Source organism: Silene latifolia, chromosome 8 (genome assembly GCF_048544455.1).
Source record: "Silene latifolia isolate original U9 population chromosome 8, ASM4854445v1, whole genome shotgun sequence".
Lineage (NCBI taxonomy): Eukaryota > Viridiplantae > Streptophyta > Magnoliopsida > Caryophyllales > Caryophyllaceae > Silene > Silene latifolia.
The window spans coordinates 98,585,527-98,608,913 of record NC_133533.1 but is presented as its reverse complement, the minus strand read 5'-3'; the positions used below and the strand labels follow the sequence as shown (position 1 = coordinate 98,608,913).

General features: G+C 36.7%; 1 protein-coding gene across 1 annotated transcript; it reads right to left on the bottom strand.

Annotated features, from left to right (window-relative positions):
* Window positions 1–367: 367 nt before the first annotated feature.
* Window positions 368–22,535, bottom strand: LOC141597103 (exocyst complex component SEC3A-like). Its single transcript, XM_074417451.1, has 25 exons — window positions 22,191–22,535; window positions 18,939–19,009; window positions 18,556–18,636; window positions 18,356–18,423; window positions 18,172–18,274; window positions 17,347–17,495; window positions 16,822–16,939; window positions 14,331–14,435; window positions 12,711–12,812; window positions 12,499–12,636; window positions 10,385–10,513; window positions 9,706–9,786; window positions 9,550–9,624; window positions 8,661–8,834; window positions 8,443–8,575; window positions 7,835–7,899; window positions 3,607–3,777; window positions 3,449–3,528; window positions 2,818–2,899; window positions 2,317–2,414; window positions 2,100–2,208; window positions 1,918–1,986; window positions 1,351–1,416; window positions 1,184–1,273; window positions 368–803 (listed from the first exon to the last, which is right to left on the bottom strand). The coding sequence occupies exons 3-25, from the start codon at window positions 18,568–18,570 to the stop codon at window positions 693–695; spliced, it is 2,331 nt and encodes a 776-aa protein (XP_074273552.1). The 5' UTR covers window positions 18,571–18,636; window positions 18,939–19,009; window positions 22,191–22,535; the 3' UTR covers window positions 368–692.
* Window positions 22,536–23,387: the final 852 nt, after the last annotated feature.

The following is a 23,387-nucleotide window of genomic DNA, read 5'->3' as shown; positions in this document are numbered from 1 at the left end:
ATTAGGTCGGATTGCTTTTGTCAGGTTTGCTAACAATGTTCCTCTACGCCTTTCTTAGTCCTGGAAATGGGACATCTTCGGCTAATATGTTCATCTCAAAGTGTCATATTTTTCCTTGAATATAACTCCGAAAATACTCCAAGATCTAATTCGTAGCTTACCGGAACATCCAGTCTGTTAGTCTGTCGCGTTAGTCGTTACCATCTCGTGCTACCTACGGCTCCATTTGTCTCAAACCAAACAGTGCTTAAGCTAAAATCAAAATCGTATATCAATTTTAATACATTTTTTTTATTAATAAGCGATAAACCCAGAGAGCGAGTAGAGTCTCACCCAAGTTTACATAGACAGAAAAAAAACACCACCAAAACAAAGAATAAAAAGCAACACATATTCAAACACCAATACAAAGAATCGTTCTCTACGCTATCCTTTTCTCTTTCCATAATCTATCACTTTCCAATTACTTGATCAATTTTAATACATCTACAGAAGTTTTGCTCTATGATCTTAAATGAATGAAGCACAAAATTCAGACGTGGCAAAAATCATACGTCAATTTACCTCGTCGGTAAATGACACTCAAAATTACCAAAGAACTACACTATCACGTAGGATTTCATATCTGCTGGAGTATATACTAATGGCAAAGGCCGAAATGAAGCATAACAAACTATAAACATAAGTAGTTCTTACAGCGACGCCAAAAGATCCCTCATTTCGACGACGGAGGGGATATTCTCGGTGGGGTAAACCTTGGCAACAAGTTGTGCAAAGCTTTCATACTTGTCAAGGAATTCTTTCTGCATTATGCACACTTTTCATTAGGCAACTTTGTCATACATACAATAGAAGAGCATAATAAAAACGACAATCAAGATGACCACTTCCTTGCATTCAGTAAATTTTGTATTTCTAATATCTGATTCAGAAACACCTTCCATTTTCTTTCAAGGGTCACCTGAAAGTACATGACTCGCTCCGACACTAACCCACTATTTATACATAACCCTTGCAGGTATGCTATATGTAAAGGTTTTTCCCAGTCAAACTTCTGCACTATCATTTTAATAATTTTTTTGGTACTTGAAATAGTTTCCCAATCTGAAGGTGGAAGGTATTTCTGTAACAGATGAAGTTGTTTGTGCTCTGACATTCAAATCCAAAAGCTAATTCCGCTCACCTTGCATTTATCCCACAAAGAGGGTAATAGCTCCTCAGAAGTCAAGTTTTTCTGCAATTTCTTGTACATCGCTTGGATGGACTTGTCAACCTGAATCGAGGCCAAGCATCAATATTAGACAGATTTTACACAGCCAAACATGGTCAATCATATTGTTACTGACGTACCCCGGACAAGCTAGCTTTCAACACTTTCCTGAGATCCGTTTTTGACAAACCAAGCTGAAAAGGAATCTGAAGAGGAAAAAGAGCAATGTTAAAACCTGAGAATCAATCATTTTCCATTTAAATAACTAAGAACACCAAAGCATAATTAATAGTGCACCCAAATTCAGAGCATAAATCATTTTCCTATTTAAATTAGTAAAACCCACAAAACTTGACAGCACCGACAAAGTGGGAAAAAAAATAGAAAATAGTGCCTGCAAATCTGCAATCTCTAACTTTTGTTGGCTTTGTAATTGTAGTGACCTTAGAAAGGTAATGGAAGGTATTTCTTCTCAACCAAATATGGAAAAATGGGAGGTAGATGTTAATTGTAGGGAGCATATATTCTCCGTAAAATATATAATAACCATCAAATCCAAACAACTGACGTGCCAGTTGCGCGAGGGTTATCGTTCGACCCAATCAGAATTATTTTAGGTGACATGTAGAGAAACCGGCGATAAACTTTAACACCTTCAAAAAAAGAATTGCAGAATTTTGTTAAATAACAGCACTTCAGATGATTACCTCTTCGGGGGTTATGGTGTGAATAAGATCTTCAATCCTTCTGGCAAATTGGAAGAGACGTTCAAATTGCTGTAAACGGGAGCTCAAAGAACTAAGGCTTAAACGGACATGAACTAGAACAAATAAAGAGCCAGGTACTATCCGGGAAATATTTCGCACAGAAAAATGGTCAGCTTACTCACGTAGTATATAATCATGCTAATATGACGAGTGCAGGCCTGCTCATATGATTCGCTTGCTTGGTGATAAAACTTTGCTAGTGTTGGGACAACATTTGCAAGATCATATAAACTGTGAAATGAATTGCATACACTGTTAGCTTCTTGAGGTGGATAGTGTATGAGAATTTGCTGGCTAGCGCAAAAAAAAAAAAAAAAAAAAAAAATGAAACAAGTATACCTGTTCTGGAATGCAGCATAATTCTCCAAAAGAAACACATCAGCATATTTTGGATCAGTCTGTGCTATCTTCTCCAAGGTCACAAACATAATGCTGACCTGTTACCAAAAATAATTCTCCTATTCATTAGTGATTTATGGACACATTTCTAAACTACTAAACTAGAACAGCAGCTTCGAGTCTGACAAAACAAATATTAGGCACACCCATGATAGTTGAGACTTTCAAGTAGACTGCTAGATAAAAAGCTCAACTAGGACACAAGTTGAAAGCCAGCTAGGAGAGGCCATTTTTCACTGTCAATAGAAACTAATCTTGTCTGGAATAAAGATGAAATAATTCCAAGTTACATGATTCAGGACTTCAAGAAGATCATGGTCGATAAATTTGATTAAATAATTAATTAGTTGGAGATACTGCTGCATTTATTTTAAATAAATGTTATTGAAGCAGATAGAACTACACCCAAATTTCCTGAAAATTAGTAAAATGGGTACTCACAAATTTTGTGTAGGCCTGATCAACCAAATCTCTGGATTGTCCTTGGATATACTGCTCCATACGAGTTGCAAGTATAGCAAATCTATCCACAAATAAAACAAGGTAATTCTAAAAGGTGTGATGAGTATGAATCTCAACCAACAACTCAAAACAAAAGGCACACAGAAATATTTCTTTCTAGCTTACCAAAAGTAGCTAAGACCTATGTTACTTCGACACTTCATATGAGCTTGTGTACCCGTGTCCGACACTCGATCCTTGGACACTGGTATGACACTCGGACACTTCATTTTAGACCAAAAACTTAACACTTTTTCATAAAAAACAAGTGTGCGACACTTGGATACGCACCCGTGTCCGACCCTTCAAGCCGAGTCGGAGTAACATAGGCTAAGACATGCAAAAACAGCTAATGCACTCAGGATGACAAGAACACCTAATGATCTAGAATCACCAGATGCTCCATAGGTAATGACAACTGGTGAGCATAACGGATAGCACCAGTGTTACTACCCATTCCACAAGACTTTTACTTCAACCAAAAGAGTACTAGCAATGAAATCATGAATCGTCTAAACAACAGAAAGAACGAGGCTAGTCTCTATCTAAATAGCTTTAAATTGATCTACACCTTGGGATATAACCCAGGACACCCATCTGTCGGACATTCTTCTCATTTCTTTCAATCTGATGACAAGCTTCATCAACAAACTGCAAGGAATGAAGATAATGCGATGAAATCACAATCAAAGAAAAAAATTGTTGTGACATGTTAGGGGTGAAACTTACTCTGCTAAACTGCATGGAAATTCTTGATTCAAGGTCACCAAGTAACAGACGAACAAACCCTGCTGCATCAGCTTTCTGACCAGAAAGATAACGTTCTGTACTCCCATGCATGGATATGCATCGCAATGGGTCAATTTTGTAGGCCCAATCCACAACGGCATAAAAATCTTCCTGGGGTTCAATTAAAAAATAACATGGTTGAGGTGCCTGATATGTCAGCTATGTAATGGGATATCTATTAGGCAACAATGTTAGAGGGCGCTGATGAGGAGAAGGTTGTATGACACAACAATTTCTTGCAATGAATGCATACAACTGAAGTTCAGCACTTGTTTTCCATGTCCTTTTTTTCAATTGCTCAATTCCTTACCCGCCCAAATCCCTAAGGCCTTGTTGAGAGAGATATCTCTTGTTTGGTTAGCAAATAGCGTTGGAGGGAAATGAAGGGTTCCTTTTTCCCTTCTCCTATACAAATAGTCATCTCTCCAACATAAGAAAGATTTTGAGGGGAAACTCTCTTACTCCATTACAAACCCCCCACAAAACCCAAATCTTCCTTCCCTTCCCTTCTCTCCTAAAATGCTATCCAAACATACCCTAAGAGAAAACGAAAGGAGTGTAGGATGGCTAGGAAGCATTGCTTAAGGCCACACCTCCTCCAAAGAGCGACTGTACACATCTGACAAAGGGATACCAGCTCCCACTCCAGAAGTAAGATTGGCTCCAGCATCCAGGAATATGGCATCCTTAAAAACAGACTTTTAACTTTTCAAATTTTTGTTATAAGAAACAAGATTCAGTGCCTTTGGAGCAACAACAACAACATTACCCTCAAAGTCTCACCCGCTCCCGCAAATTGCGGGGGGGGGGTCGATGATCTTAGATCTTACCCTTGTGTTAACAACACAAAGAGGCTGTTTCCGAATGACCCAAGATGAAAATGCGTCGAGAACTGCATCGAAGGACCACTACTTCACAAGAGAAAGAAGAGCAGCCACTTTAGTGAGCCATTCAGTGCCTTTGGAGCCTGGGACAATATTTAGAAACTGAAGAGTTGTGGTGTTAGCTAACATCCCTTCACCCGCTAATGACTCGCCGCACAATATACAGCTACATTCTTATGACCTCATAATTATTTTACGACAACATTGGAATCTCAAATGGCTCTCAAACTGCTTTCTTTACTATGTTGTTTGAATTGAATGCTCGTAATTAGTAGATTAGTACAAACTATCAAGAGCGTTTTCCTAAACCTTATATTTCTTCTCATACTTTCTTCAAGAGCTTCATGATTGAAGGCTTGAAGCTTTATCAATACTCTTAACTACAGAAAATTTCCAAGTGTCAAAGACACTCCACATCCAAGTATCGTAAAGCTGTGTAAAGCATTCAAACCATATCATACTTGGGAGTGGAAATGTGTTTGAACGACTGAGTATTCAGCCATAACCGATTCCAGGTTGTTACTGCCCACCAAAAATACATGGCTGAACAATTGACGATGTTAAGATTGGGTCCTACTTTGGATTTGATGATGTGAGTAGGATCAAATCGTAGTAGTGGATTGTAAAATCATAAATTCCTACAAACTAACTGAAAAACATAATTAATGTTTGACTATGGTGAATTTTTGTTGTTGAAAATCAACACTTAAATATCAACATTTATCCATATATTGTCACTAATTTATGGTTTTAATATTGTTATATGAATGGATGTGTTAATTACATATTGTTATGATATGAGATAACATAATAACATGTTTTTGTTTTACATCTTACAAGAAAGTAACAAAATAAATTGGAATGACACAAAAAAAAAAAAAAAAAATCTCTATTACTGCAACTCTACACAGTTCTACATTAGAAATTGTAAATTTAATAGGATCATACTAGAAAATTAAGATCCTATCTAGAATTGAAATCCGTCATGTCATATTGGATTTTAACACTCAAAATCTACGATCCTGAACGGGATTCTGACAATGCCCACAACATTCACAGCAATCCAAATGCATCAACAGCATATTCGTGAATGAATAACGAGATATCATACGACTCCACAAGAATGACATTACAAGTTTTCATTTTTCGGAAGGACCCAAATTAGACACCCAATCATCCAACAAGAATAAAGTTGACGACAGTTGTCTTCAAGGCAGTTATATAATTCCACATTGATTAGAATGTATAATTCAGGGCATCTGTGGTCTAAGATGAAAACTGAGTACGGCATGCAAATACACAAACCTCTCAAAGCACAAGTTTGTTTGTTTCAGAAGGAACACACAGCAAAGTGCTTCTGAACTCGCGTGGTTTTACTATGGAACCATACTTTGTCTGACAATGACACTCATGAATATGAGAGAGGAATCCGTACCCGACACTTTTCAATCTGACATTTCTCCTGGTGAAGATAAAAGGGATCAAAATAAAGGAATAGTTTCTTATACTTCGTCTGACAATGACAATCATTACTCTTTGGTTCTGAATTGTGATGAAATAAATCAAAATGGTTCACTAAAGTGGTTGCGCTTCTTTCTCTTGTAAAGTAGGGGTCCTTCGATGCAGTTCTTGACGCAATTTTCATCTTGGGTCATTCAGAAACAACCGCTAACACAAGGGTAAGGCTTCGTACCCCCCTTACTTCGCAATTTGCGGGAGCCATTGAGGCACTAGGATAATGTTGGTTGTTTCTTATAGTCTTACATCAAGAATATACTATTTTTTTACAACTTGAAGCCTTGTATCTTGAACATTTTTCTATTTGAGGTCATAAAGGATATCAGTAAAAGGATGTATGACGCCTATGTATAAATAGATACTAAGAGGGTGATACTCGTATACTAAAGGAGAATGAGAGTGGAGTTCGTGACTCCGACTATACAGCAACTTCAAAAGGCAGAACCTTAACTTTTAATGCTTAGAAGGATTTTTCATACAGAATACACTAATTCCCATCAATCTAAAGTATACCACCAAACAGCCAATGAACCATCTTCAAAACTTCGTTAATTAGATCTCTTGTTATCCTTCTTTCCCAAGGAGAGAAACACACACACACACACACACACACACACTTAGAAAGACGAGGATAGGTGACATAAAAACAAGACTGAAGATTAAGTGAGCAAAATATTGATCAATGAATTTATCATCCACACCGCACACAGTAAGTACACCTAGCCAAACATCACTTCATTAATACACGTGTCTTCTAATGGGATTGTAGGAATTCTTAAGAGAGACGCAATAACTTATTACGGAACCACATTATTTCTTCATTTCTTTAACAATTTTTACAAAAGCAAGCAACTCTTGAAGGTTCCTCCCATTAACTAGGAAGTCTAGAAAACAATGCACCCCAATGATGAGAATTGTCATCCCATAAGACTACTTACAGGGTAACTTCCTTGAGGAAATTTTGAAGAGGTCATAGAACTGATTTTCAAATGAGAGTTCCCACACCAAATGTCACGCGACAAGTCCAAAACAAAACTCACTCTATTTCCACCCCAACCTATAAGGCTATAACCCACGGAAGAACGAAAATTCACGAGAACTGCCATCCTACATTGTGGTTATATTGGCAGAAAATAACTGTAGATGGTTACTTTAATGTTTTTTTAGAATCCAAATATGTACAAAAGAAATGAAACATGCAGACCAAATGGTTCTAATGTACAAGAATCATTAGTTTGGTTGGCAATTTTGTCTCCCATCAGGTTTAGTATTCTATTCCTTTTTGTACCACGTTTGGACAAATAAGTTCTTGAATTGACCCCTTTTACGTTTGTTATTAGACCACTTTTTTTATGTTAAAAGTACGCAAGTGGGCTAGGAAACCCATCATTCATTCTATACCACATGAATCATACTAAAAAGGAAACGTAAACTATAAACTAAGACGGACCAAAAATGCATACCTAAAACAATTGCCGGAGACAGACTACAGAATGAGTATTATTTAAATAGCACATAAAAAATACTCCCTCGGAGTCTTAGGAATTGCCCCATTAGACTAAAATAGTACTCACAAATCTTAAGAAGTGGGGCAATTCCAAAGAATTGGAGGTAGTAACAAGTTAAGGTTTGGAGAAGGACATAATGCCAACTACAGTAAAACTTCATGTCACTATATCCTAGCCATTTTATACATAAGTGCAGATATCAAGTAACATATCTGAACATGTATGTCTAAAACAGAAGATTATCTATAGAAAAATTACCTGAATTCCATCAAGCAAGTCCTGAAGACATTCATTTAATGCAGCCAACTCCACTGGATTTATACCTAAGCCAGATATGACAGAAAGTTCTCTCAGAAATCACTTCATAATTTTAACTTTTAAGCATGAAATCTTTACCATGAACTAGGAAATGCATCTAAAATATCAACACCAGAGCATAGCGTTCGCAATTATCTTCAAAGAAAGTGTAAAAAAAAGCGCTTAACTTCTACTACATTGGAACTACCCATTTAATGTGGTCAAAAGTACCCACCAAGATACAATTTCTTTATGGATAACAACCTAAATCTGAGTCATTAAATTAGTAAATATAAAAATACTAGCTTAATCGGATCAGGATGTGGGCTGGAAATAACAATGCATTCAAAACACTCTTCACCTCACCCAGACTTTGTATATTTGAAGAAGCTCAGCTATGTACTATCAAGTTTCAACAAGCCGAGCTCCCTTATATCAGTTTTGCTAAAACGTTGGCCTATGTGCGTTTGACCAATGTTTGAGCAGTATATGGCCATCATTTAGCAATATATTGTTTGTTTAAATGCATCAGAAATTACGATGAAGTTTTGCTGAAAGATATAAGTTACCTGTTTTGCGGTTATTGTCATCGATATCCATAATCCCAAGATCATCATCATAGGCATCACCTGACGATGACTTGTTACCATTCGGTAGAGTTCCAGGAACTTCAAAGCACATAAAGTGCGAAAAGAAGGAGCTCTGAGATTCAAAAGGTTCCCATTAACATCATTACAATTTTAACCAATAAACCAAAAGTCATATTAATGATGAGCTTGGATACAACCTCATCGACAAGGAGTGGGACAAATATTGTTAGCATTTTGGCATAGGCCTCAGAAACGGCAGAAGTATCCGTATTATTCACAGCTTGACCAGCACCAGCAACAGCATCTAACCAAACAGTTGGATTTCTTGACGCTTTAGTATTAGCTCGAAGCTCATTTGCAAACTCTCGGGCCTGAAAATATGGAAAATGTTTTTTTAAATAGAACGTAAGGTACATCGTACACCAATACTTGGCGGTGAACTAGTTATGACTTTTTAGATTACTTTTTATAGAGGTTATTAATTAAAGGACACAAAAGGAATGCCCATGTACAGAAACTCAGAAAACACCAAGGGTTTGATGCTCATGTATTGATTGGACACCTAAGGAATGGACCCCCACGTACGAAAACATAACCGCAGGAAGGGGGGAGACTCGGTACAATAAAAGACACCATTGGGGTGCACCAATATAAATAATGAGAGCAAAATCATTGCACTCTCATACTATAATGAGTAAACTTATCTACAAAAAGATAAAAGGACAAGTGCTAATCAGGGTGGAAATGATCGTTGTTGGATGTCTACAGTCTATAGACACCAGTCAAAATCTAGACAGAAAACTGACACACCACAGCGTGGAAAGCTGATACACCGCTGCATAGGAAGCTGACATCCACAGCTCAGAAACATTTAAAAGTTCTGTTGGTAGCATAACAAGTTTTAGGTGGACATGCGCAACTTGTGTATTTGAGAAATGTAAATTTTTGAGAATCAGGGGACCGACTTGACTCTTGAGGTTAATGATTTCAACCTTTCCCCTGGAGAGTAGGAATCTCCCTTACCAGTTACACCACTTATCTACAGCGCCATATGAAACACAATAGTAAACTGATAAGGTCCCTCACCTCTCTACGGAGGAGCAAATTAAGAGAGCTACTGTATGCTTTTCTCAATGGACCCAAGCAGTTCTTATCAAGGCTCTGGATCATCAAATAAAAGGTATAAGAGGACGTCCAAAATGTAGCAAGTAATTACATCACAATAGCCTCTGGTTTTAGCACCTTCAGATGTTGTAAAAGCCGAGCATACGTCCTACATTTGTATCGCAGATCAGCATGGTCAGGTCGTTTCAACTGTCCACGCTGGTCAACGATGATCAAAAGGTTAAATATATACCATGTCGATGTCTTAGAAATACGAATAGAAATATGGTTATTACTAGACCTGGCAAAAACGGGTCACTCGGGTCGGGTACGGGTCGGGCCAGTTTGGGTCGGGTCATTTCGGGTTTCGGGTGACTTGTTGTCGGGTCATTTTCTGGTATGGGTCATTTAAGGGTCGGGTTGCTTTTGAGTTAATGGCTAAGCACTTAAGTTAGTACTATTTTGATTAGGAAATACTATTTTTTCAAATTTAACTATTTATTAGGGACTGTTGTAACCAATGAAACTTTATTTTGTTATATATAATATTAATATGACTTAGTACTAGTCGTTTCGGGTCATTTTGGGTCACTTCAAGTCAATTGAGATCGGGTCAATTATGAGCCGGGTCTTTTCGAGTTGGGTCACCTCGGGTCGGGTCAATATTGGGTCAGACAATGTTCGGGTCAGGTCTGGGTTGGCTCGGGTCAATTCGGATTTCGAGCCGTATTCGGGTCATTTTCGGGTCTCGGGCCAGCCTTTTCGGGTCAGGTCATTCGGGTCTGACCCATTTTGCCAAGTCTAGTTATTACTCTACCTGTGAAAAATAGCTCTTGTCATTGATCATGAAGTCCACCAAACTGGCAAAGTAATTCCTCAAGAATTCAGTTGCTCTACGAACAAAAGTGCTCTTAAGCTTCTCAAGTTCTGATTTCTTCTCTTTAACCTGTGACATTCTCAGAACACGGAAGTGTAGTGAATGAGAGCTATTTACTGTGGAATTCTTACAAAATCACACGTGCTAGGAAAGGAGAAAAGGAGATGAAACGCCAATGTTTCTTTCCTGATGGACATCAGCGATCAACAAACACCGAACAGCTTTTTGGGAAGGACAAACTTAATCTAGAAAGACATGTCACTCCAAATCAGATGAGCAGGCAGGAAGAAATGAAACTCAGGTATCCTAAAAACCAGAAACTACACATTATTCAAATAAACCAAATAACAGCAGACATAAGCTATTCCAAAGAATTTCTACTCTTCTGAGTAGGAATCTCATCAAGGCAAAGCGGGCAAATGTAGGCACTTGGCAGTTGGCACCGTATCCACTAAGAAAAACGCTTCCCATACCTGCCGCTACCACCCATGGCCGGTGGAAGTTTCCGAAACCATACCCACCCCAACAGTTTGGGATCTAAAACCGTACTCACCCCATTTACCCATTACTCATTTATACCGTAACTTCAGTCAATATTTTAAGTAAAATCTAGTTTAGTCACTATAAATATTCAATTGTATTGTTATCTATTTTAGCTTTTCTAATTAGAATTTTCATTGATTTTCGACAAGAAAACAAAAACTCTATAGAATAGTAATATTAGTATTAAATATTTTAATAGTTGGCGGGTAGGAAGCAAGTATGATGCAAAATTCAATCCCACCCACTACCCATGGCTCGTATTATGATCAATAACCATACTCGCTCCACCACCTGCTAAAAATCTACCCATACCCGCACCAACTCAGACGGGTGCGATATGGTACCCACTTTGGCCACTTATACCTTTCCCATTGACATCCCCACTTCCAAGCAACGTGAAATAATGGACGTAGCAAATACATTGAGCCTAGGAGAATGCCATCAATTTCAGTATAACTGTGAGCTAAATATTTACAGGTTTCGAATCTCTTCCAAGAGGTGAAAGATTTAGTTAGAAGATTACTCCTTGACTCCATTGCTTGCCACACAACTGGCTAATTTATTCTTCAAGGCATACCCCTAGAATTCTTTCAGAAGTAGTATCCGCAAACGGGCCATTATTGATCCGTTTGAAAAGATTTAGTGCAATAACTTTCATAGGGATAACTTTACAATGACAAATGACTTTCTATTTCCTAGTTTGGAAGGAAAAGAATCTACTACACGACTTCTCTTGATGAAGATTTCTAGCTCTATGAAACAACTGGCATTTACACGACTTTCTATTGATCCGCAAACGGGCCATTATTGATCCGTTTGAAAAGAGTTAGTGCAATAACTTTCATAGGGATAACTTTACAATGACAAATGACTTTCTATTTCCTAGTTTGGAAGGAAAAGGATCTACTACATGACTTCTCTTGATGCAGATTTCTAACTCTATAGAAACAATCGGCATTTACACGAGAAATCATTCTTTTTCTGCATCTGATGCCACGGGAATAGACGGCATTCTACTTGACTCATTCTAACCCCAGATCAGGTGCAGAAAAAGAATGACTCCTCATTCAGACCAGTAGAATGTCGTATATTCCCAGATAATGGTTGACTACCTATCTGAGAACTTTACATGGAAGAGATTTCGAGTAATTTTTGTAAGTAATAGAGGCTATCAATTAATTTATAGGAATAATCTTATACAAAAAGATAGACAGAAGATAAAAGCCACACCCTATCTTGAGTAATCTTATACAAAGAAAAGAAGTATCAAGTGCTGCGATGGTGGAGCACTTATTTCAACTACATACTCAAAAATCACTAAGCAGGATTGGAACACTTGACAAGTAGAAGAACAACATCAAAATTGCCAGTATGCATTATGCTGTCAGCTGTGATCACCTATGATGATAGTGCATGAGAAAACTGAACATTTTAATCATAACAATACATGTAATATGCATGGCCTACAATAGTGTTAAAAGTTGAAGCAGCAGAAGTTGTGTGGAACATACAGCTCGCATATTTGCAAAATCAGATTCCAAATTTGGGACTTCGACACCACGGAGCGCACCACTAAGCCACTCACATGCTTCTATGTTTTTAGTTATGTTTCCTTCCTCAAAGGAACCACCTGTCAGGCATGATGCATACTAGATGCAACAAATGGTCAATTTATGTTCTTCCTTTAGTAAACAAATGAAAAGAGAAGGAAAACAAAGCATACCTCGGGAGACACACGCAATCGCTCAAGAAGCTTGTCTAGTTCTTCTATCAATGCTTTATTATTCACAGATTGCATCTCCAGCTTATTATTCCGGGTTTCAATCTGAACAACACAAGAGTAAAGTTAGGGCAACAGAGGCTTACGTCAATATTATCAATATTTATCCACAAATGGGAAGTTGGGAACAGCTCAATCACAGAGAATGTTTTGTAAATGCTCCTGTTTTCAGACCATCTCCACACTGTCAATAGTTATATAATCCCCATGGTAAAACGCCAGAATTTTTGCTGTTACTTCTCAGACTTTATCTATACTGCCCGTTATTTTGTGATAATATATTAGAAAACATTTAGATTTGTAAATGGTGTTTGTATTTGTGAAAAATAAGTAGAAAGAGAAGAAGAGCTATAAGTATAGAAAACCAACTTAAATTTCAAATGAGGTGTAGATTTGACACATTTGGTAATTATGGCTGCAACGCCGCTACCCTTTACGTAACATCCTGACTTCCCATATAACAACAATTCAAACAGCTACCAATACTGCATTTTAATACCCTGAGAGACCGAGGAACAAAGGAGCCTCTGTTGAAGTGTCTGTGTATATCCATTTCTTTTACGAAAAATTCGGGTAGGGGTAAAGCAGAGAAAACTAAAACCCAATAACCCATACAAGAATTTTAATTGAACAAACAAAAAATTACATATACCTAATCCTAAAGGCTAAAGTTTCACAGAAGAACCTTTTTCCAAGTGATTAATTTAGCTTCATTGAAAACTTTAGATGTGGGTACGTCTCTCTCTCTCTAAAGTTTCACAGAAGAACCTTTTTCCAAGTGATTAATTTAGCTTCATTGAAAACTTTAGATGTGGGTACGTCTCTCTCTCTCTCTCTCTCTATATATATATATATATATATATATATATATATATATATATATATATATATATAGAATTAGGATCACATAAGTCCACCCTATCTTTTTGAGTCCATGAGTCCATGATACAATACCACACGTTATATTAAACAATATCACAACTTATACTACACCCAAAAAAAATTGTGATATTATTTAGTAATATAATATCACATGTTATGATACACAATATCACAGCTTACAGTATCATACGTTATACTATACAATATCATAGCTTGCAGTATCACACGTTATACTATACACTTGAGCCCTGTTGCTTGTAAATTACAAACAAACAAAATCCTGAATATAACTTAGCAAAACAGTTGATGAACAACATACTAGAATCTTGATATATCACTTGCTTCTTATCCTTCAAGAATCAAGACTACTTGTATTTGTCCCTAGACAAAAATGTCAATTAGACAAAAAAAGTATTCATGTGACTGATACTCAATCAGCTTTACCCTCTTGGTGGGATTGAGCAAACATAAACCATATAGCGCAGATGAGAATTTAAATCGGGATCCTTGGCAAGTAGTTCAATAATTAACATCCAAATAAAACATCTCTTTTTCAAAGAAAGTATCAAATTGTAAGGAAATGACCACCAACACAATATGTAAACAAAGATAGTTTTGACTGGATAAAAGAGGTTCCATCTAGGAAATTTCAAAAGAGACAAAATAGTAACATTAACTTACCGACTCAATGTCTTCTCTCATGTGCCTGAGTTTCACATTGAATATACCAAGCCACTCGTCCATATCGTCTACACAGTTCAGGGCACTATCAACACCTCTTAATACCTGCATGGAGAGAATTCGTTTGCATACTCTACGACGTAATTTATAAGTCAACACTAAATAAACCATAGATGGATGTACAATTGCATCTCATATAACAACGGAAAAGTAGACAAATGTCACGAGATACAACAACTTAGAACAAGGTTATATAAATTATAATTATAAGGCTTGCATGCTACCAAGTCAATCACGCTTCTAAGACCAACCTCAGGAACTATTCTTTTATTGAAGGCAATTTGGGAAATGAATTAAACAATACCAAGGGTGGCACCCATACACAAAAGGAGAACTAGATGATAGAGCTGTTAAGATCTCACAAGTGATCTCATCGACAAAGAGAAAAATGAAATATGGTGGTGAGAGTGGAGCACTTGACTCCAAATATGGAACAACTTAAAACAGAAGGCAATGAACTCTTCAAAAATCAGCATTTCAATTTTTTCCGCATAGTGGTAATATCTTCAAAAAAAAAACGACAACTCTGTTCATCAAGGATCACCACCTAGCTAAGTGACCATCTTCCAAACATTGCTACAAAACCCTTTTTTCATTTTTCTCTTCAATGCGAACCTAAAAGCTTTAGCACTAAAAGAGTGAACCCAATACAAGCCAAAAATAGATAAGGATAAGTGTAGCAATGACAAAACCCGAGGGATCAATAGTAAAATATGATCCATAGATTCTTCGCCCTCAACGCCATGAATCTAGATTTGAGTCTTGATCTCAAAATCAATCATCTCGCTACTCCGAAATCATTACTTGGAACCTTCAGAACCTTCACAATCATTAGGGTTTTATATAGCTTCTCTATTTAAACAGCTTCTCAATTTAAATTGTTTCTCCAAGAACCCAATTTGTCCCTCGCACCTCGTCACCATGAAAACTTATAGCCTCACGCCTAAAATCTGAGTCATCAGTCTTTGGTAACACAAATCACGTTTGATTAATCAAATGGAACCCATATGCAAATTATCGACAGCCCACAACAAATCACATTGAATATTTCGTAACCTTTGAGAGGACAATAGCAGTGACATTAATGAGAAGCATAAAGTACATTTGTACTTCACGAGATGCTTTCTAGAAGAGTCGACTCGTTAGAGCTTTGAACTTTCCCTTCACGATAACGGGGTTGCACATTGAATTTCACTTGAAAGAGGCATCCAAACAGAAACCCAAGAACGATGAAGAAATATTATTCATGCTGCACCCAGGGAATCAGCCAAATCATTAAGGATTGCAGACTTCAGCGACAAGAATAAGAAGATGAACAAGCCAGAGGACAAATCCAAAGAATTAAACATACAAAACATAAACAAGAACTCATTTTAATAAAAGAAACCTGTCAGGAAAGAAATAACGCGTTTAGTCTTTCAAAAATAAAGCATCAGAAGACAGTTCATTTCACGAATATATGTTAAGACACTTAGACAGGATGGGAATTCTTGTGAACTTTTTTGTCATATTTCTACTTTACCGCATCATGACAGCTTGTATTTTCACTCCATTCTTATTGTTTTAATGCTTTTAAAGAGATACTAAGCTTAATAAGAAGCCCGACACTTTGGCGACATTCTTTTCAGGCTTTCCTCCGACAATTGACTATCAACTTCAAGTAACTAAATCAACGGCTTGCATATCGATTAGGAATGATTATAGCTATCTTAAAGATAGACCCTCATATTCAGTATTATTTTCTACTCAATCATTTCGAAGAGAAGTATAGATCTAAACCACTATCCATAGTGAAATCAACAACCATCTGAGCAGAGACACCTTAAAAGCAATATTTCCACTGCAAAAACAAGGATTATCACTTTCTGCATCCATTTTACTGAACTCAGTAGTCACGCAGATTTTAGATGTTAAACAGTAGGAAGAATCATCAATGTAAGATTAACGGCTTCAATAGCACATTTTAACTAGAAGGCGTGTGCACGAACTGTGTTTTGGCGTAGAACATTGATTTCACAACTCACAAGTCAGGCACACGCTTTGAGATTACATCACGCACCCATTCTTATGCTATCCCTAGGGCAAATGAATCTCCTCAAGTAGCTCATTGAAACAAAAGAAGCAACTGTCCTAATCTTCATGTTTTAACAAAGGTTTTTCCTCCATATAAAGCGACCAAGGCATCAATGTTTTATTTCCAGAGGAAGAGAAGGATGAGAAATAAATCTGAATTCATCTTCCATTCCACAGAATTAATGGAGATAACACCGCTACAAGGCTGTAGCTCAAACAAGAAACAAAGAATATAATCCACCTCAAGCATTTACGAAGACTTCACCACTTCAGAGTTCAGTCAACAAAAAAGTTAAAAAACGCCTTGTAGCTTAATCCAAATAGACAATATCTTTAAAAAATATACTTAGCAGGTTACCTTCTCAACCAAGGGTTCTGTTTCCAAAATAGCATGCACATTAGCTGCTTCCAAAGCCTGAAGTTCACGCTTTAACCTCTCAGAAAAAGCTTCAGCTTCACCAATGCCCATGACATAACTGCATTTTGAAGCAAATACAGATCATATTATGTTGATATAAATATATCTGTTAACTAGTTTGTTGATTTCATTGATGAAGCTACAAGTGACTTTCTATGTCTCACTGAACTAGGAAGTACAAGCCCCTACAATACCACCTAAACAACGCGAAATAGAACTCATTATAATCCAATAAGGCAAAAACTTGTATAGAATATAAGAAGTAATAGAGTTAAAAGCATCTTGAAAAATGTTTGACTTATAGGGTTCTCAAAGATTTTGAAGAAAACCCCGAACTTTAGATTGCCAATGCTAGATTGAAGTAAACAATATTTAAACTACAAAAGATCCTTTTCTTGGCTAGCGCCATAAAAAAAACAGAAGTTTAAACAAAAACACACAAAACAGTTAACTGGGAATGCATACGTGCCGAGAAGAGCTTCCATATCTTCCTCCTCAGCTTGGGATACCAAGTCCTTCTCAACAGTCACCTTCAGGTCCTTTTCAGTCGTTATAGTAGGAATAGGTCCGTCTTCTATATTGACCTGAGTGGTGGTAGTGGCTGTGGTATTCTCCTGTAGTGCATTACAAGTTGATACTTGAGGTGTGTAAGGTAACAAGCAAAAACACATGATGAAAAACAGATAACGAAAGATCGCAGAAAACAATATACTAGCCACAAAAACCGTAAAAATGCTGTCGAAAAAAACCATAAAATTAACTTTACCAGTGGAAGGTTCAGAATAATTGAGCGTCTACTCTCGCCACCTTATGGCTTACAGCTTTTAAACTTTATAGGTCGTGGATAAACTTTGGGGGGTTATCCAACCCAATAAATTATTCTATGCTCAGCATTGTCATTTTGCCACCCCTAAAGAAATCTTGTTGAATATTTTCAAGCCTTGCTGCAAGACTAGTGCAAATAGTATAGACTATAGAGAGACATAAAGTACATAGCAAAACTTGCCAGATGTACTTGACCAAGGCTCCGAAAGGGTGGCTTAATAAAAACAATGTCAGAGAATTGATGCCGCAACCAAAGAACTCAACCAAGGCATTGAGATTTGACACTTCACCAGCAGGAATAAGCAGTCTTAGCCAGATTAGTTGTAAGACATGACATTGCTTGAAAAGAGAACACAATGTTTAAAGAGTAATAAAATGAGGCTAATATCGTTGCTATTGTCTTTTAGTCAAGAGAAAGTTCGAGGATATACCGCGATATATTTCCTGTGGAAATGTCATACATACCTTCGCCCAGAGAGCCATTTCAACAACATCTATTCCAACAACCTTCGGAAGACGACCTAGCATGTCTTTGCAAACATTTAATATACAGAGTAGGAGACGATTTCTGCACATTCGTATCACACAAATGAGCTATATAAACATGACGAATGCTCTACAAAGAGATCAAGGACGCTAAAGGTAATACCTGTCATCAGAATTTCGCATGGTCCATTGTGGAGGAGCGATGGTTTGATTTTTAAGGTTGTCAAACCCCTAAGGAAAGTCATCATATAACAATATGAGCAACATTATATGGATTATAGAACATACAGAAAAACCATAAAATCGCAGAAAGCAAAGAAAAATATAATATTCTCGTATAGGTAAACGAAAGATGAGCAATACCGAGTAAATGTACATCCACCGGGATCATTCTTTGTTCATTTCCACTTTCGAGAGATGCTTCAGCTTGTACATCTCTGCTGCCTTCATGAGCAACAACAAAACAACGAAGGTAAGTTAGTCCAGTTTAGAGCTGATATATCAGAACTGAGAGTTTAACATCCATATCCGCAATCTGCAGAGTCTCAATAGGTCTACCAGATAATTTAATAAACTTCTAAATGATTCATAGTTTTGCCACCATTTCCATCTGTGCATGTTTGGAACCAGTTGAAAATATCTTTTACGGCATACATAAAAGATTTACAGCCTAGGCACCTAAAAAAACAAGCCTTTCACACCTCATTTAAAATAATATCAGAAATATTATATAAGAAGTAAATTACCTCAAGAACACCCCCATTAGAATATTTTAAAACACGAAGGAAAGCTTTCGTCCTCTGAGCCTTATGTTTTACTGCGTTAAATGATGGCTGTCAAAATTAAAGTCGCTGATAACAAATGATGTATGACAAAACAAGGCAACTAGTTTAACATGAAGGGAATTGCATAATGGTAGATTGGTGTCAACAGATTCAGCAATTAACTACATAACAGGCCAACTAAGGGGTGTAGTACATGAGCACATCCAAGTATGTTACTATTCTAAATTGGTTTCACCCATAATCCCAGATCTCGGTCCTTGCACCACAAATGCAGCCAAGACTGCCTCAAAACACAAATGCAGTTTTGTCAAAAACTACATTATATTTAGAGGTATTTGTAAAAGACTAGCTTATATTATTTTTCTTGTTTTAGACTACCTTTGTTTTCTCCTTTTTTGGTAAAAAACTTCCTATGCTTAAAATATGGGGAGATTTGGTCGATTTAGCGATATTAACCTATCTCACATGATTCTGCTAACATCAAACAACAATGATCAACTACATCAAAACTACAATTTAACTTAAAATAAGCAAAATTTAAGTTTTCACATTTCAATAATAACAACGAACATCTACTAAAGTTAAGCGAAAGTACATCATGTCTTCCCAAAATCGGACCTAAGCAAGATTAAAACATAAAAGAGTCATGTGAGATAGGTTAAAGCCGGAAAACTGCCCAAATATGTCTAGACTCTTAGCTTAGGTAGTTATTGACCAAAAATAAAGAAAGCAAAAGTAGTCAAAAAAAAAAAAAAAAAATATATATATATATATATATATATATATATATAAGGTAGTCTTTCTACAAATACCCCTAAATATAAGGTAGTTTTTGACAACAACAACCAAAAAAAAAAAAAAACAAACAAACCATTATAAAAAGGTCGTGGTGAGGCACTACTCCATAATTTTAATGCCATGCATCTAGGAACATCAACGTAAGGGGCAGACTAAGTAAGCTGTCCTAAAAGGTCAATATTATTATTTAGAGCATTGCCCACCACTGAACTAAGTTAGGTCCTGGAAATAGAGAGATTAGAGATTTTAATATTAGACACTTATAGAGTTTGTTCGAGTTTGTTCAACCTCTCTCGATGTTATGCATATGAGACTATGCGAAATTATGTTGTATTCAGCTTGAGTTTATTTTCATGCTCCATCTTCCAATGGGACTAAATTAAAGCATTGTTGGTGCTTTAAAATTCTTCTTAGCTAGGGCCACTGATAATAATTAAATTTTGATATCCCACGTTTAACAGATTTGTTACTCATTGATATAAAGGTAGAATGTTCTTATACCTCTAAACTTTTCTGTAATTATTTATCTGCATACACTTGCATATAAGAATTAAAAAGACCTGAAACAATAAAGCTAGGAGAAGGCCGTCTATGATTAACCCAATCACATGTTTCTTAGCTTTGATGGGCTTCCCAAATGGGGGTTAGTTCATTCCATTTTGAGCCTAACTTGAAACTTTTAGTCTAAAAGTCGCTTACTGGACAGCTGTTGTCTCCAAAATTGATGTGAATAGCCTGAATATATAAAATCCGGATGGCTTTGGCATTCGACTCCCATCACTCTTATCCTAAATTCTATACATCAGCATCCTAAAGCTACTAGTACCACACTTCAAATCTTATCCAATTTTAGTTTCTCACGTGATCCTATGACTTAATACAATAGAACAGTTACATCACCTACACGACTATTTTATCACCACTTACAGTCTTACCATGTCGCTTATTAAGAGGTTTGTAAATTCAAGAGAAGGCCCTGCATGGACCAAGAGTCAATCGTCCTAACTAGTAGAGGCAAAACCAATCAAGACACATTCAAATTACCTAACGCCATAAAAGTATTCTATTTTCTAAACAATAGATGACAAATGGAAAAATAATCCAAACAAACTATCCATAAAGTCACAGTTGTGATCAACCAACTACCTGAAATACAACAATTTAGCTCTTGCCAAAGCCAATAGCCTCTCGTAACTAACAGCCTCTAAAATGTACACCGTCCAATCCACATCAAAGTTCTCACTTTCCTATTGTCTAATCCCACGCCTATATACTCATTTGCATTTAGGTAAACAATATGTTTAACTCGCCCTAATAATACTTTCGTCATAACAGTACACCGCTTGACCTTTTTCCGATACTCCATTATATTCCTTCAAACGTATGTTCTTGAGGGAGGGGAAGTCAAGTGTAGAAGTATTTTGGCAGTAAGCAATCTGTTGAAACCACCTGAAACTGTTTCTAAGCTCCAATCATCTCTAGGTATGTTATGATGAAGCTAAGCACAAGATATTCAACTAAATTAGGAGAATGAAGGAAAACTTGGAGCTACAATACAGTTGAGGCAGCAGTAATAATACAATGTCAAGCTAGTTTGTATAATGTCTACTTCAGAAATTCCAAAAGCTCCCAAGGATGTAGGCAACATATCTCCTCTATTCATACAGAAAGATTTTTCACATGACCCATAACGAAAACTTCATCAAGGATCAATCGACCAAGTGGTGACTGCCGCTCAACAACATAAGAAGCTGCTAATCAATTCTACATTATGTAAAATTTGATTGGACATATGCTCCATCCACCATATCATTATATCATAAGGAGATTGCCTCGAGAAATCATTGTCAATTCCAATTATCATCCCCGTGTGCACCTATATTCCCAAGGAACAAAATCGCCTTTCTCAGTTGTTAGAAACCACATTGACACACTCCCAGAAATTATCATCTCTCTTATTTAAGTGTCATCCCTCAAGTAATACAGATATATATATATATACTTTGTGTAACCCCGTCGAGTTGAGGTTTAAAAATATAGATCCAAAAACGAGGACTTTATACGGTCCCTAAGCTCTTTCTTATAGTAGTATATTCATGATTCCTTCCAATGAGCTTTCCAAATCAAAATGTGGATGACTCGATGAAAGAATTGATAACAGATTCTAGATAAGACACCCTAGCAACACGAGAGAGCGATTTTAAGAGCATTGCAGTGAGGATTATCTGGCACAAACTTATACAAATTCCATATGATTTCAATCATTCGAATGAAAGCGTATTACAAAATCCACACGATCATGAGTAATCATTTAATGAATCCACAACGAAACGGAATAAACATAATAAGAAAGTAATAATCGAGAAAACACAAAAAACGGAAATTTAAAAGGAAAAAGGAAGAAGAAAAACTAACAGGAAATGGCGAGAACCCTAGGTTTGGCCATTTGTTGACGACTTAATTTACCGGTTTTACCCCAAACACCACCGCTCTTAACGACACGGATAGACATCATGATCTTTTGTTTGGTGCCTTCAATGGCGGTCTCACATGCTCGCCGTAACTCTTGATCGTCGGCACTCGATTTCGCCATTGTTCTTCTTCTTCTTCTTCTTCTTCTTCTTCTTCTTCTTCTTCAGCTACTTGGTTGATTTTTCTTGTCAATCGCGATTTGGTTCACCATTTGCTATTTTGCAATTTCCTTTCCCAACATGTTGATGTTTATGTTGCTGCGTCACTATCTGACTTGTTTTAAATTCTCTAGTTAGTTACACTTTTGTTTATTTTTGCGCTTTATTTTAGGTTTCTAACCGTCCACCTCATTCATAATTCACATGACATGGAAAAGACGAGTCGATTTCATACCAAATCATATATTATATTAAAGCTAAAACCGGATACCTATTACTTTGACACGTGTCATATGTTTATTTCATTGACACGTGTCATATGCATGATAATATTGCCATAAATAAAAAAAATCATTTAAATTGCAATCTTTCATCAACTAAAAATGGAAATAAAAAAGGTAATTAAACAAACTAGTTTTTGAACCCGTGCCCGCACGGGTGATCTTCAAAATTGTATTATAGATAATGCTTATATTATAATTGTATTTTTCATAATTTGTTTATAAATAAAAAAGAATTCATTTATGTGCCTTTAATCGAGTATAAACAAATGACTATTTGTATATCTAACATCATATGATAAATAATATTTATATTATAAATGAATTGAATCGACTTGAACTCAACTGAACTCGTAAGGCCTGACTGACCATTACACCCCTTCTAATTAATTAAACCTTCATACTATAATACTAAACTCCTCAGGGACCCGAATCTGATTTTCTCCTCCTCCAACTTTCTCAACGTACCCCCATAAAAGCCATAAATACCTAACAATAATCGGACAACTTCCAGCCAACACCAACGCGTCCGTGACCCACCAATGACCATCCAGTCATGACATGTGTCCACCAGCCACCAGTCATGACTCACGACTCACGGCCCACCATTAACTGCTCATCACGTATAACTCTCACAAGTCCACAACTCGGCTCTCATTTCTCCTTTTTCAATTTTCGAGTTTCCTATCCCTTTGTGGGTG